The 17,023-nt window shown below is 40.8% G+C and overlaps 1 protein-coding gene across 1 annotated transcript in view; it reads left to right on the top strand.

Annotated features, from left to right (window-relative positions):
- Window positions 1-10,216: 10,216 nt before the first annotated feature.
- The window catches only part of suclg2 (succinate-CoA ligase GDP-forming subunit beta), an 89,214-nt gene continuing 82,407 nt past the window's right edge, over window positions 10,217-17,023 (top strand). The window contains exon 1 of the mRNA XM_023427961.2: window positions 10,217-10,372. Coding sequence (XP_023283729.1) covers window positions 10,289-10,372 — 84 coding nt within the window. The 5' untranslated portion in view covers window positions 10,217-10,288. The remainder of the gene's footprint in view (window positions 10,373-17,023) is intronic.

The following is a 17,023-nucleotide window of genomic DNA, read 5'->3' on the forward strand; positions in this document are numbered from 1 at the left end:
GGGAGAGCGCTCCAGCTGTGATGAAAGGAAACTGATTCATAATTCATGGAGTTGTAAATGTGGGTGCAACGGGCTAATGGGCAATGTGCTGTTATGTAATGAAACACAGCATAATGAAATGTAGGAATATTGTCTGACCCCTGTGATAGGAGCTGGGGTTTTCTAATGAAGTTGGAAGTTATGGCTATACGTGTCAGGCTCATTTCATTTCCGCATGACAACCCCCTTTCTGCTCAAGGTGAGGTGCTAATCAGAATATACTGTATATCCAACTGGCAGCTGGAAAAGAAATGAGCGGGATTATAAGAAAAACAGCCGGACTTAATTGTGAAATATCCAGTCTTGTCTTATCTTTGTCCCTGTCAACAATGGAAATAATTGACATGAATCTCTCTTTTGAAGTGACACTTAAGACCCTGGTAGAGCACAGGTCAGACGTTCTTGCAAAATAAATCATTAAATCCAAAAGATAAAAGAAAGGTAGAAGGACAGGCTGGAGAGAGAGGGGGAGATAAACAGAGAAAGAGAGATAGAAAGAGACGGGAATAGCATGCTAAGGAAGTTCAATCCTTTGTTCTCATGCCACACACAGGAAAAGGCCACATCAATGATGTTGGCTGTTTCCAGCGAATGGCATAAAAGAGAGAGGGGGAGGGAGCTCAGCGAGAAGAGGGAGAAAGTGAGCGTAATCCATTTGCGATTCTGGAGGGGACTCAGTCCTCCCTGTCACTCGTCCATCCTTCCCAGGAAACACAAAGAGCATTATGCATGAAGCCCAGAAGGTCTCTGAGCACGCACCATACTGTCGCCCAGCTCCAACATACAAAGTCACTCCGACACCATTTCTCTAGGAATTCACAGTACTGCAAAACACAATAAAATATGTTCAAATCAATGAGAGGTTAAGAGGTGATAATTCTTACAGCTCTCAACCTTGACCACCTCCTCACCGCCCCTATTGAATAGTGACTAACAGCCAGTCACCTTTCAGAAATGACATCTCTTTCCCTGTGGGTGGAGGTTGAATAAAATGGCATGCTGGAGTTATAAAAGATATTCAAATGCATTGTGTCCTTTTCTTTTGAAGTCTCAAAGTGCTGTCTTGGATTTTTCAGATTTGTGTGGATTTTCTCTTGGGGAAAAGAGCAAAACTTTCTCATTCTGCTGTAAAGTTTAGTGAAGGGATGCGAGATATGGATGTCGCAACCACCCAAACATTGTGCAGGTGTGTTTTGCAGATAAAGTTGGGGTAAAACACACTGTTGAGAGGGAAAGTAAAGGAAAAGATAAAACCTGAATCAGATCATACACAGAACGAGTTATGTGATGGCATTTCCCGATAAAGACCTGGTGAGAAAGAGCCACATTCACCTTTGTATGCATTTTTTTTATAACACAACTAGTGGCAAGAATCACGGCATGTCAAGCAGTCTGAGATAAAAACCAGTCAAAGATCTTAACTTTCACCTGCTTGAAGACATGCATGTTTATACTGACAGTTTTCAAATCTTCGAGGGACACATTTTGTCTCCTTTTCCTCTATTCATCTGCATGACTCAAGATTTCTTCTCATAAAATCTGCCGTTAAAGAGAGGGACAACATTACTTGAAAAACATGTCACGATGCAGTCTTGACACTGTTAATTCATTCATATATACTTTTGACCTTATTGATTTGCAATTGATGAATTTGCAACTAAGAAAGAGTGAGACATTAATCAGTACGAGGTAAGACGGTGCCTTTTGACTGTCTGATCTCAGTTTCACTCCTGAGCACTTTCAGCACATCTTTATCTGAGAAAAATCTCACACTTGAACACTTTACCATTGTCTTTCGTTTACATGTACCACACGGGGACTTGAGAATTTGCCAAGGTTCATATTCTAGTGCCTATTCCACTCCAGCCATCTCAACATGAGCTGTGTCTCAATTCAGGGGCTGCATCCTTTGGAGGACGCGGTCGACAAAGGTGTGGCCTTCGTGTCTGTTGTGGACCACGGAGGTTAAAGCGAAATGAGATGGTCTGACCTGCAGAGCATTTCTGCTTTGCGTCACCCATTGTGACCGCCCTTACCGTTGCGTAGCAAAGTGCCATTACATGTTCAGCTGAGATGAAACCCAGTACTTACATTTAAAAGTGCAATATGCGAACTCTCTGTCGGCATTGTTTGCTTTCATTGCCAGTGTACAATAAGTCTTGGGATAGGTTGGGCTATGAAGGATCCACCCATTGAAAGCCTTAGTTGCTCAGGAAAAGAAGACTGCATTTATCAGTCACAACTGAAGGAGTCTTCGAAATAGGACAGCCTAGTCTAAATGGTGTGACGCAATCATCCTTGCAGTCCAAAGGATGCAGCCCTTGAATTGGGACACAGCTATGGTCCATATTTGGTTGAACATATACTGTACATTCCACTCTGGAAATGAAGACCACATGGGCTGCATTGGGAATGTGGACTGTGTGGACTCTGACTCTCAGGGTTTAAGAAAACACTGTTCACCAACCACAAACAGAGATTTAAATCAGAGGGATGTACTGTTCCCAGTGGACTCCACTTGCAAAATGCAATTTACATAATACCACATTGGAATGTGTGAAAATTAGGCCGGTCAAAGCATTTGAGTGAAAAATTTCAGTATAAAGGACCCAGAGCTACAGCCTGCACTCTCATCTCACAGGAAGATATTCCTCAGTTTATTTCCCAGTTTGTGGAAACGGGGTCTTCCTGTGTTCACACTGGTTTCCTCCCACATTCCAGACATGCAGGACAGGAGAATGGATGAATCTAAACAGTCTGTAGGTGTGAAGGTGAGAATGTTGTTTTTGTGTGTCTGTGTTGGACTGTAATCAATCATGGTTATTCCCTGCTGTTCCCAGTGAATACAGAAGTGGGCTCCTTGCCCCCATGACACAACAGACCAAATGTGCACCATATTACTGTCACACCAGCAGCACTGGTCAAAGTGCAGATGCTATGCTGTCTTCTGTCCTGTCAGTGTAAACAGCATGTAACATGTCATGGAATGATTGGTCTGATAAAAAAAATACACATTCTGTTTACAGGTATTTACAAAAACACCATTTCTCCTCTTACACGAGCTGCCGAGAAAAATGCTGTATGATGACTGAGTTTTGTGAGTGGCTGAAACACACGTGTCACTTAGAATTCAGCTGTGTCACACCCCGGACCAGGCCAGTGCAGACAAATATTGGTTTTGTGTCAAAAAGCTACTTGAAAGTTGGATGTGATAATCTTCCTGCTAATGGCCTGGCAAAGGCCTCCTTATTATTCTGGCCCCAGCCTCGCTCTACCGAGGGTGTCTCCACAAGGTTAATTAGTTGAGGTTCCCCCGAGGTTCCCCACGCGATGTAGGCTTAGGATAGTGGAGGTGCCTCTACACAAACAAGGTTAATGGAGCCTCAGATAACTCCCTCCTTCTCTTTCCCTCATCCACATGCATCCACATGCATCCACATGGAGACTGTTACTGTGCCTTAGTTATTCATCAGCCTTTAAGGTGGAAGGGCTGGCTGCCTTGGGAGTTTGAACTGTAGGTATTAGCCATTGAGATGACATTCACATCTGCTTGCGGTCATTGCATTATTTAAGTAATACTTCAGTTGGCAATGGGAAATGGCAGTATGGTAAACAAGCAACTGCATTTTCCAGCAATATTATGTGATGAAAACCAAGAAGTTTAATCATCATGTGTCAGTGTGCAGAAACAGCAACAACGGAAAACATTCTCGCTACTAAAAAATGCATTTGGATATCATTTCGCCCGGAAACCCATTTTCAGAACTATCATCCATCAATGATCTTGGAGTGTAGCAGCTTTTCTGATGAAGGCAATAATGTCCTATTGAGCTAATCTCGAGCCCATGGGTGTATCTGTCATCATTTCCCAAGAGACAGAGAGGCAGTAGCACAAGGCTTAAATCAGAGAAATAACACACGCAGAGAACGGGGCCCTTCGAAGGTCACAGTGTCACAAATGATTTTGCATTAAGAGTCACACTCTGAATCGCACCCTTGAATAAAGTGCGTCTTCAAGCCACTCCTGAGACATATGGCTGAGCACACTGCACCTTGGCATTCACACTCCTCTTCCCAACCATGCCTGCCCCACCCTCCTTCTCCTCCTTCCACCTCTGTGACCTCCATCAGGAACAACATGATTTATCACACCAATATCCCCTTCAGCACCTGCCTGATTGCTTTGATTTCTCTATTGACATTTCCTACCATCCCACCTGCATGCATTTTTCATGCTTGTCCTGGGATAGTGAGCATGCATCCAGAGATGATAGTCATGAAAACATTCATACACTCAAAAAAAAAGACACCTTATCTCTCATACTGTGCCTGGAGCTTTATATGTTACAATCATGTTTACTTTAGGTATGTTCCACGGGTTTAGAGGCTGGATAATACAGCTCTGTCTGTCTCTGCACATCTTCTTGTCCATGTGAAGATATCACCTTCAGAGAGAAGGGGATGAGAGGCATCCTGCTGCTTCTTTGAGGTCACAAGCAAGGGGGGGGGGGTTGCTGATATGCTGGAGGTTTGTAAGTTGAATGAAAGGCAGGAGAGGAGCAGCTAAAAGTTTTAAAGCATGACCCATTCCCCTTTGGTGACGAAGGTGACACAGCGTGCGCTGAGAGGCTTGTGAGGGAATCTGGCTCCTCTTACTCTCTCATATGCACATCTAAGCACTTTATAGCCTCTGCTGGCCTTGCCACTGTGTTTATGAGTGTTTGTGTGTGTGTGGGCATGTGCGTGTTTGTGAGTTTATCGGGTGCAGTGTTTGGTTTTGTTTGGGTTATGAATTCCATGCTCCCCAGTGCACTGAGCCATGCTGTGTGATACCGGAGCCTGAAATAAAACAGGCCAATCTATTGAAGCCAGCATTTCAGATGTCACCTCTCCATGCTGTTGAGGTTTGTCAGCATTAGTTTTCCATTGTGGGAATACAAGAAAGCCTCCATAACCCCCCTCCCTCTGCAGTGCAGCAAAACCCTTCACTGCATATGTATCTCCACCGCATAGATGTTCTGAGAAGCCCCTCCAATGTTCATCCACGCACCCGCTCACTCGCATACACGATTAACAGATCAATCATCTCCATGAGAGCTTCTCTCATGTGATATCACAATATTATGTCTCTCCTGCTTTGATCCAAGCTGGTTATTTCCATCCAGTGAAACCGCCGCAAAATCTGCAGGAACATCACACACTGGTAGACCCTGCACTTCACAAGCTCTGTTTGATGCTTCTGTCTCTGAGCATGGAGACCCACTGACTATGTTATTCCACAGCACATTAATGGAGGGCCTCCAGCTGAGCGTGGCTGACAGACATCTGGGGGAGAGAGATAGCTAAGATGTGGCAGCTCCTGTCGCTGTATTGATTCACTCTCCAGCACTGACATTCAGAGCAGACACAAGCCAGGTTTTGGCAATCTTATGTTCTTGGGCTGTTATGGATTTTACGGTGGAAAAGTGAAAGTTATTGCGGGTGATGCTGAGGTATGGCACTCAGCACCCAGCGAAAAGTCTGCCCTGTTCGTCTTCTGGAGTGAAAAATGTTTACTGTGTCTTAATCTGTCCAAACTCTTTGGGAACACATGGAAGGATGAAAGAGAGGGCTCAAGCTCATACATATGCATAGCGGTGACATTGTGAACTCCAAGGGTTAGCACAAAAAATGATGACTAATTATGTTTGCCGTCTGTCATCTCAAAAGATGTGCTGAGCACAGGGCGGCAATGACCATCCCCTCCTCTGCCCATCTCTTTCACTTTTCTCTCCGCTTTCTTTGTCCAATCTCTGTCACTCGGGTGTCTTGTAGCGTCTTTCTTGTCTATTTTAATTTCCCTGTCAGGCAGTCTGCTCGCTTTCTCTGTGACTAAGCTGCTAGATTCCTTGCTTGTTGACTCAGCAGTTAAGTGCATTAATTCCCAATCTCTCTCACTCATTTGCTATTCTGTCGGATAAAAAACAAAACTGTACTCTGGCTTGGTAATACCACGTAAATCTTTATGTAAACATATAGTAAAAAAGAGTCTAAAACTCAAGCTTTGAGTAGGATCACAACACTGTTACAAAGCTGAATAGCTACTTTCACAACTTATGTGCACCGATGTGCCCACTTGTATGCACTATGTGTACTTCTGGCCTCAGTGCATCATATACATATATTCACAGAGGTCAAACCTAGTAAGTTGGTGCTTGGAAAATGTCTGCTTTTCTTAAAGTCTGACAGACGCAGTGTGAGTGCAGGGTGAATAAAAAGAAATGGACCTATCTGCATTCAGTCAGAGAAAGGGTCATTAAGGCGTCCAGACTCCAATGCGAGTGTGTGAGAGAGTGTGAGACAGACAGACACACGGAGAAGCAAAACCTTTCAAATGCTTGCGGATTCCTCTTTCTCTTTCTGGTATTCTGCTATGCTACGCTGTCCAGGCAGTCACGTTAATGAGATGGACAGAGCCTCGCTGTAATTGTCTCATTGACTTTTGAAGAGGGCCCTGCAGTCAGGAGGACTGTGCAGAATTCTCTTTTGAACATACATCTGGGAAATGTGGTTAACAGGAGGGTCAGAGAGACGAAGACGCACACAGACGGAGGGAGAGTAGAAACAAAGAGACACAGGGAGAACAAAAGAGGGCAAGCTAAGAGTGAAAGTAGCACGTCAAGTGGAAACAGAGAAAGAGGGAGACACCTGATACTGAGGTGAAAAGGAAAGGGCAGATAAACACAGATCGACAGTGCAGTCCAGACTCCGGGCAGGTTTAGGATATCAGCTCCTAGCTGCGAGCACCAGCTGCGAGCACCGGCTAGGAGTATCAGGGAAGGGTCAGAGCTGACCACATGGCCTGTTGGGAGCTGTGGTTCTGGTACTCTGACAGCTTGCAGCTCACTGAGTGGAAACTGACGATAGATTATTGAGGGAAGCCGCAAATTAGTTGCTGCGCCTCCACATTTGCTCACATTCCTTGGGGGTAGAGGAACAGAGGGATGAGGAATGGCTACAACAGGGAAAATAATCAGGAAGTACGATAAAAATGTGTGAATTCTGACTCATCACTTATGTTTGGTGACTGATATAAAATGTGGATTTTCACAGCTGCACACAGCTACTCTGTACGCTGTATCTGTGAAAGTTCAGATGTTTGATATCTACCCACACATGCTGTTCTGTCCTCTCAGTTAAGTTTTAGTTGCTTGTATTACAATGCATTATTATTATCAAAAATCCTAAATATTGTATTACATGTATTATTTGAATTCCATGCACTACCATTTTCAGTTACATGATATCAGTAAACAAAAAGCTTGTTTTTGATTTATTAATAATAATAATATCTCGAATGATGAATTACCAGAGTCATAGACATTCATGGGAACATAACTAAGCAGGGGGCAATATATTTTTGGCATCATATGAATTAAGCTTTATTCAGTGTCATAAAATGTCAATTACACCTTAAACAAGAAAACCTACAGTGACAGGAAAAGCAACATATAAACTCATCTTATGTAATCCATTTAAGTGTTGAAGAAAAACATGACTGTATTACAGCTCTTTTATGGCAATGGCTTGATACCTAACCGGCCAAAACTTTAAGACTTTTTAAGTCCTGCGTTTAGTGTGTTGGCTTTTATTCTTTAATTTGTTTCCTGTTTTAATTAAACCCTTGAGGCAAGTACAAGAACTAAATACCCTGCTTTTCTGGTTGTGTGCATTACTGAGCATTATGGATTGTTTTATACATTTTCTTAATTCTAGAATAGTGTATCAATAGAGGCCATTATGAAGGTTTGGATGAAATAATGCAATGTAGCTTCTTTGTCAAGTGACCTTTGAACTCAAAATCCAAAATTTGTCATAAATTCAAGATTTAAGGTCTATATGCAAGAAGAAGCAGCACTAGTCGCTTTGTATTCTGGGAGAATGATAACATGATTGTGATCACACTGCAGACAAAAACAGTTTTTGTTCTGCGAGACAGGACAACATCCCAAATGAGAAAAGTTGAATTGCATTAGTAAGGGCCATTGATATTCTGACAGTCCTGTCTGAATAGCAATTCCCTTGAGAGGAGAAAAATGTCCCTGGTGAGACAAAGAAAAAAAGAAACAAGATCCTGAAAATGTTCAAGTGAATCATCTTTTAGTCATTCTCCGTGGCTTTGGCTCCTTGTGAATTTTTAAACTTAAGATGAGCGTTGCCACTCTCCAGTGACACAAAGAGACAAGAGCAGACATTTTATGCATTCGGCAGGATTTGTTGACATACTGAAATATTATGCCAGTGCAGCACTTTTCACTTCATTTGTGTTCTTACTGTGGTTACGTTAAAAAGGCCAGCAACCAAAGAATATTTCACCGTGTGGAATATGGATCACTGACTGTCAAAAGCTCTCACCCAAAAGAAGGGGGTTGGGAGCAAAAATATCAAATAAACATGAGGCAAATTCCACCCTAGTTGATATTAAATTGCTTCACATTTGCACTTTTTAAAAGTTTTTCAAGATTTTACATTTAAGTATTTGACCATAGCATGCCTTAGAGAAAGAGCTCTTGGTTGTAGCTGTTCATCATCATCTCCTCCCCTCTGTCTTGTCCTCCCCAGCTTGCTGACACTGATGGTTTCTAAGTGAGTATCTCATCCCTCTCTCTCTCCCTGTGTCATAATCACTGCTCTTTATGATCGGTTTGCCCTCTCTGCCCTTTCAAGATGCGGCATGTAATGAGGGCTCTGGAGGAATGTGTGAGTGGGCTATTTAGCTATTCAGACAAGATCAGCTCACACATCCCACGCTCTCTAACTCGACTCCCTACCAATGCTGCTCAGCTGAGCACAGCGATTGTTTGTCCCACTCACAAGGTCACACGCTGGATGATGCTCAGACATTTTAAATATATGTCAGGCCTTTCAGTGTCTAATCAGTTCATGTAAATCACATGGTTAAGAAGAGCAAGTATTTAACTCAAATCCATTGACAATTACTGTATAAAGATGTATTGTGATTACCTTACAGGGTTCAATAGCTGCATTTTTGTGTCTGCTTATTTATAGGATCCTTTCCTCGGGTTACTCAAAACCAAAACTCCTCCATACACATCATCAACATTTAACAGCACAAATAATTAATTCCCCTTGCAGTGCAGCCAGAATTTCAGACATCGATGTTTTCATTGGACTGAGTGAACTTTTGATAAATTGCTACCATACACTTTAAGTGTACAGTATACTGCCATGAATATGAATAAACTAGTAAATATGAATGTATGCATGATGCATGCTGATCTTGACTAATCTTTCATGGGATTATTCAGACACATTCATCAGCAACAAACTAAAATCACTATATTTAGGCTCTTCCCATTAACATCTTATAGCACAGCAACTAAGAAAAATAACTCATTGAGCTCATGAATGTTTAAACATATACAGACAACCTGCTTATATTAAACCACAAAAGGTTTCCAACATCGGGATTTAAATAAATATGTGCATACATCATTGCCCATGTATTCATACAACTTTTCAGCCAGTTAATCTCAAATAACATATTATAAGCCCAATTCAAGTCATACATACTGTAGGTGTTTGATCCAAGTTTCTAAGCTGTTTTAACCATTTATATACACACACACACACACACACACACACACACACACACACAAAAAAAAAAAAAAAACAAACAAACAAAAGAACAATCTTTACTAATGTAACTGTTAAAATAGATTTTCTAAAGCCTTATTTGTAAGGCAAACATATAAACATATAATCAATAACTGATGAAGAAATACAAGATCCCTTTAGTACGCTTTGTTTTTTTGGTGAAACAGTAACTGTAGAGTTTGGACCCTAGAAAAAGCAGAAAAGACTCATGTAGCCTGTAACACATGTCACTTCAGAATGTGAACTTCACTGAATTTCCAGTGTTATCAATGACATGACCTGAATGTTATTGTGGCTTTGACCGTGCAGGTGAGGATTTTTCCTTTTAATTTGGGTAAATATCTAAAAACTTTCAAACTGAACATTCAAAGAATAGAAGCTGAATATCATGTTTTGTTGAACCACTACTACTGAACACATTAACAAGACTGTATGGACAAATGTGAACACACATGCATCCTGAACTTAGGACTGTGTGCATGTGTGCCTCTTTCTGAAGCACCGCCCACGTCTGCCTGTTGACCTATGAACGGCCCCGCGTTTAACACGCACATGCTCGCGACGTCATCTCTCTTTGGTTTTCCGTGTCAACATGGCGGCATCCATGGCATCCCAGGCTGCAGCAAGAGGACTGAGGACAGCCACCTCAAAACACATTCTTCTTGACAAACTCAAGGTACTCTTACCAGTCACGTTACCGACAATGCATTTCCCTCCTGTCACGAGCCGGTTCTGCTGTCGCATGTCCGTTGTCGTCGTCTCAGGGAGCTGTTAGTGTCGCTACCTTGCTAGCATGTTAGCATGTCACAGCGGAGAGAGGTTTGACAGATCAAAGTTGAAGAGGGTAACAGTCCTCTGCTGATGTAACGCGCCTCTCTTCACTGCAACCCTACAGGTCCTGTAATAACTGCAATCATATGTCATGGACTAAGTGCTCCACTTGAAAATTACAGCTATTTGACAGAAGCTTTTTAGTAAAACTTCACCAAACTGGTCACTAATGAAGTCCTTTCTGATTACTTCAAAATGCTAAGTATAGATTTGTCTGTCACTCTTGACTTAAATATAAAATGTGTCAGGGTTTATAGTTTCAAATTTTAATTTAAATCATAATTCTAAAGTGGGCTGTAGAAGTGGTTTATCATTAACAGCACGGACAGTACATGTTCACAGTGTAGTTATAAAACCAGCTCAGGTTAGATATGCTGTGCCTGAAGTTTCTGACAGCAGCACTATTTCAGATAACCACACAGTGAAAAGGTTAACTCCTGCACTTTGATCCTGCAGTATCTGTTTGTGAGCTGTGAACAACTTTTGGCAGAATGCATCCGATTTTGCTTTGTCTGTGTAAGCAATGGCAAATGATTATAGTTACATTGTTATACGCTTCGAAAACAAAGCATTAGACCTAATGATTAAAAACAAAATGCTGCCAAAGCCACAAAAAAAGGAACCCGAAATAAATCCCTCTGCTTTAACAAACAAATTCACTCTTACAGAGAAGAAAAGCAGAGTTGTGTTTTGTAATTTAATTTTAAAAGCTTCAGGACAAGCGGATAAATAAATCATCATGTTCTTCTGCCAGCTGTGCCTCCGTTTGATATGTTTCTTCTCAGTCAGTAGGAATGATCTTGTCTTTATTGGAAGTGTGTCTGTATAAATGTTTGTAACACTAGTGCTGATGTCCTGACTGAAAAAATAAAGCAGGAAACTGTTGATACTGTAAACATTGGTCCAGTCATGCAGACATACTGTTTGGTACTGTGTTAAAATAGTACAGTTGGACTTTTCTAATCTCATGTCATATTTACTTTTTTAATATCTGCTTTTGCTGCATTGCCCTGATAGTTTCTGGTACGGACGGAGCCCTCTGTCTTTAGCTCTGTTTTAGACTGAGTGGATTTTTTTTTTTTGACAACTGGGGTAAAGTCGAGTCAGTTTTATTTATACAGCACCAAATCATTACAGAAATTATCTTAGGGCTATTTTCATACAGATATAGTCTAGACTTATTTACACAAAACCAACATTCCACCATCAGCAACAAAATGAAACCTTGGGCAGAACCAGGATTTCTGTTGTTATTGTAATCAACATAGAACTGTGTATTATGTTTTATACAGGCAATACCAGTCAATTAAAAAAAATCTCACTTTTCTTCAATCCCACTCCTCCTGCTTATAATAAAGTTAAAATAAACATAGTAATTGGGTAGCAGTCTATTAAGTAATCCATAGTGCCAGTTGCTTATTTTGACTGAATGACCATTGTTTGCACTGGAGAAGGAATCTACAAATGTTTGACATTTTCACTTGACTTTTTACCATGTTGGTTTTAGATAAATAAAGTCTCAAGACGTTGGAGGTGTGACCGTACTTTTTGAATGTGACCTTTTACTGATTTAGCCATGCATCAAAGACAAATTTTTCCTCAAACAACTGAAGAAATGTCTCATTGGAGAATGATTCAGTATCCTAGGAAACACTGTTCAGAGTGCGTATGACAGGGAAAGCTGCTCCGACGGCAAAGGGAGACCCAATTAGGTGGCTGAGATGAATTGTCAGGTATTTAGGTATGTGCCCATTAACACATAAAATTAAGATTGATATATTTAATTAGAAATTACAAGAAGTTTGTAGAGGTTTGCGGGAAATGTAAAATTTATCTGAATTTTTTAAAAAGTTTTTCCACACAGCCATTGTTATGAACTTCCATCCAAAATTAACTAATAACATTTAACCCAAGTAATGTATTATAGCTTGAGTAGATAAGAACAAACACTTATGATGATACTGAGATCATAATATTGTTTTTGTTGAATTTTTCTCTTGGATGTCCCAGAATGTATTTCTTAATTTTGCAATTGCAGATGTGACATAGATTTAAAAAGTACAGGCTTGCAAACACTTGTAATCTCATATTTATTGGAATTTGTACCTGCTTCCCCTTTAGTGCTTCTTTCTTTCTTTCTTTCTTTCTTTCTTTCTTTCTTTCTCTTCCTCTCTCTCTTGGACCAGGAGATAAGAGTAATGATCAGGGATTCTCTCTGGTCTGTAGCACAGTATCAGAGCCTAAACTGATTGACAACCAGGTATATCTACAACAGAATCAAATCATCTTTGACAGAATGTCAGCTAAGCCGAGGAATTCAATTTGTGATGATATGTCAACAACAATGCAGAGGACATCACAATTTTCAGATGGTTACGCTCCAGGATGCTCTTAAAGGGCGAGTGGGATGTTCTGTTTTTTTTTCCTGCCCTCTCTCTCTCTCTCTCTCTCTCTCTCTCTCTCTCTCCCTCTCTCTCTCTCTCTCTCTCTCTCTCATAAATCAAATCTCCTGAATTCTTGTCTGCACAGCGAGATAATCCTCAGGCTGTTTTTCACTGTCGCTGCACAGTGGTGAATTTGTAAACGTTTGTTAAGTTTTTATTTTTTGTAAGGTGTTCCTGCTTACTAATAATCTAGCAGTGTTGAAGCCCAGCATGGTTTGAAGGAAAACACTGGGAAGAGAGGTGGCTCAATGAGACTCAGTCCTGAATATTTTACAGAGGGGGGTGGAGAGCCCTCTGCTTGCAACGACTTCTTTTGCTGGAACTTCAAACGACGGGCAGCTTCCCCATCTGTCTCAGCAAGAACACATTTACATTTCCTCCCCGCAAGGGATACTGGAGGACAAAGTTAGCTCTAACTGGATTTGAATATCGCTTCACCAAGGTTAATAGCCATTTCTGTAGCTGGTGAGGTGCTTAGGCTTTTTCAATAATTTAGAAGGGCTGCAGTCATTAGGAATTGTTGGCAGCCTCGGAAATGAGGAATGCAATGAGTGAATGCACTCCTATCAGCTTAACTTCTGCTGTTGTTCCAGTGTAGATAATGAGGGAGAAGTGGGAGTGATGCTGAAAATTAGTTGAGAAAACAGTGTCAGTGATTGCTGACAGCTGTAATTCATTAAAAGTGCAGCATGTTGAAGATTATGTTCAGCTGCCATACAAGCTTATCAATCATCTTTGAAATTAGATCTTCAAACATATCGTAAGTGTCATTTGGATTTCATAATTGAGTTTGCCTGGAGCCACTCCCTGTGAACTTTTTTTTCCAAGTCATGTGGACCTGACTTGCCTTCATCAATGCAAGGAAATTTGGACTGGGTCAATCTGGTCATCTGTTTATTTGGTTTCTGTGACATAAAAACAATGATGGCGCTGTTACTGTATGAGTGAACACACACTGTTTGCTAGTTTGATTAGCCTCGGCGTGGATGCCATGATAATTATTAAAGTGGTGAAAACAATTACGTTGAAGTTCCTTCGCTTCTTTTAATTTGTGACATTGACCTGGCAGTTAAGGCACAGGGTTACATGAATGAATCACTTTTCAAGCATGAGTAGATTGCCATAGTTGCCATAGCGATTCATGAGTTGTGGCTCCAAGCAGATGTTTATGGCCAAGTTCATACATGTATATGGGGCTGAACTTTGGCACAGTTGTGCATCCTTGTATTGCTGCCTTCTTATTCCTGTGTTATCTTCCCCTTAGACTTGACACCTTTGAATATGACTCTGTACACCCTCTCTTATTAACTATGCTAATTACTGAAATCCCTATCTGTAGAGACACAACAGTCAGGTTTTCTTTTCTTAAGCCTGTCTGCAGGAGATTAGACCTGCCCTGCCTAAAGACCTGCCAATGATGCAAATCTCACTGATCTAAATCCTGGAGCCATGCTCTACTGCTCCCGCCTCTATCTCTGCTCCTCTGTTCTATTCATGGATCTCTAACAGACAGATGTCATTTCTCTCTCCATACTTTAATGGTCTGGGCACGACCTTAGCTTTTAAGAGGCAAGGATGTACAAAGCTACAAGTGGATCGGAGCAGTAATAAGAGCAAGTGGTAGATCATTTGAGTCATGCGTACGACTTTATATCATTTTCCCCTTTTTAGCTTTATAGCCAATGATTTTTGATATCATCAGTAAGCAGCCTGGAAATCATGAGATTTACAAAGAAATGTACTAGAGTTTAAAACCATTCTGTAGCACTGAGTATAGGCAAAGGTACTCTATAACAAAGATGACTCGTTACAAGCAGCAGCGATAGTATGAAATGGTATACACTTCCTGTCTCCTAGGTGGGCGTCGTCGTGATCGCTTGTCCTTGTCAAATCATAACAATACAATACAAAACAGTACAGCTCTCGATGTAAAAAATTGACCTTGATTTTGTCGCTCGTTTTTATCTGCTAACTTAAAATCTGATCAACCCAATACAAGATCATATCAGTCCAATATTCTCTCAATTTTTCCCCTCCAAAAACAGTTAGATAATAACAATAATAGTATTATTAAGCAAAGAAACATGTTTTCTTTGAGTTTTAACTTTTAAGTAATGGTTTCATGTATAATTCCCTCTAAACATCTGTTTATCTGGTTGGAAAGCGACGTTGGCAGCACTGCAGCAGTGAAACCAGACCAGAACCAACAGAGAGTTATCTGTGTTACCAGATCTCGCAAGAGTGTGTTGCTGAGACAGAGACAGGCCGTGAAAGTTAAATGTTGAGTAAATTGTCTGTCTTTTACTGTCAGAATGTTCGGAAGATGTGTGGCTTGTGAAAAATGGGTCCAGTATTTATTTCGGTGACTATGGGACGAGAGAATCGTCATAATCTGTGATCACATTCAGTTCTCCCTCAGGAAATGATTCTAAGTGCGCCGTCTCCTTTCTCAACTGTCTTCGGTATAGGCTAATTAATCAGAATAACTTTACATACATATCAGTAGTTTAAATGTAGTCACATGCTCAAGTCATCATGCTTTTGTTAAACCAAATGGCAAAGTAGCTTTAAGTTTTACCAGTATTACATCCCTACCATCCTTGCCATTGCTTTTCATCCAAATCTACAGAGGCAGTGCCAAAGCTTAGGACAGACAGATGAACTTCTGCCATCAGCACTCAAGTACTTAATTAATTAAAGGAGACCAGGCTGGATGGCTTTCTGAATAAGCCCACTAATGCTCCATGAGGCATGTTCCTGCTACATGGCTGGCTTTTAGTGGAAATATGCCTGTGATTCACACTGGCCTGTTTACGCTGAAAATCCACATCAGCTCTGCTTCTTTGCCTCCTCCATTTTCTTTATTGTATGTCACCTCTGTCACAGCTTAGTAACACAGTGCTTGTCTAAATACAAGACAGTCTGTATTTATGAGTTGCAACTAAGTAGCAAACTGCCACCTCATTAGCAGAAAAGCAGTCGACTGCAATCAGTATGGCAATGATTTTGATAGGCGCTGTGAGTACTGCTCTCTCTGATTCAGCCAGTGCTCATGGAAGTGGACACTATAAAGTTCCCCTTTTAAATTCTTCCCGGATGGTTAGCTAAATGGATGGAGAAGAGAGTCGGGTTCATAACCTGAATGGGAACAAATCAATTACATAGAATTGGTGAACTGGCAATCTGTTAATTTCTTAAACATTTGATAATGCCCCTTGAGGAGCATTCTGGTTAATTAACTCTGCAGTCATTTGTCGTCACTAATTAGGCAGTGTCATTTCAAAGGGGCTTAGGGTCTAGCCATGACAAGTAATGAGGATTTTAACCTCACCAGACATCTGGGGATACCGCTTTATAATATGAGATATTAAGTGCCTCTGGAAACTCCAGTTGTCCCCTCGCTGTGGTTAGGAGGTTAGAACAAAGTGCACAGCTTTGTACAGGCAAGAGTTATGGATTTTTGTTTGGGCAGGAAAAAAATGCATCTTTTCTAGGACCCTATTCTGCAGAACGGTACACCACAATTTCTGTCCATACAATGTGGTAATTTATGATAAATAATATGTGAAATGATGTAAATATTTTTTTATGCCCCAGCTCTACGATCAGATTAAATGTCCCCATTAAGGTTCCTTTTCACAAAAAACCTAGTTTTCATTCAAAAGGTTTGTTTGCTGAAAAAAGTTACTGAAACACAACACTGAAGAGTTGACTTTAGAGAAAGGGAAAAAAAAAAGAAACTATATAAAAAAACCCCACCAGGCTAAGAGCCTGTAGCCATGCTAGCAGCCAAATGCTAATGTCAGCTTGCTAAAATTCTCACAATGACAATGCTAAGAATGTTTAGTTTGTTAGCATTATAACATTTGGTCACAGACCAAAATATTGGACAAATTAAAAATTTGACCTGATGATTGCAAATTCATTCAATAGTAGTGGAGAGATGGACAGACCACTAGACTCACCGACAGACTGACATTGCCATCCATAGAGCCATATCACATGTGTTGTTAAAAACAGACTTCACTGATTGGTTTTTACAGTAAAAGTAT

This window comes from Seriola lalandi, unplaced genomic scaffold (genome assembly GCF_002814215.2).
Source record: "Seriola lalandi dorsalis isolate HSWRI2012SDOR001 ecotype SW California unplaced genomic scaffold, Sedor1 jcf7180002054864, whole genome shotgun sequence".
NCBI lineage: Eukaryota > Metazoa > Chordata > Actinopteri > Carangiformes > Carangidae > Seriola > Seriola lalandi.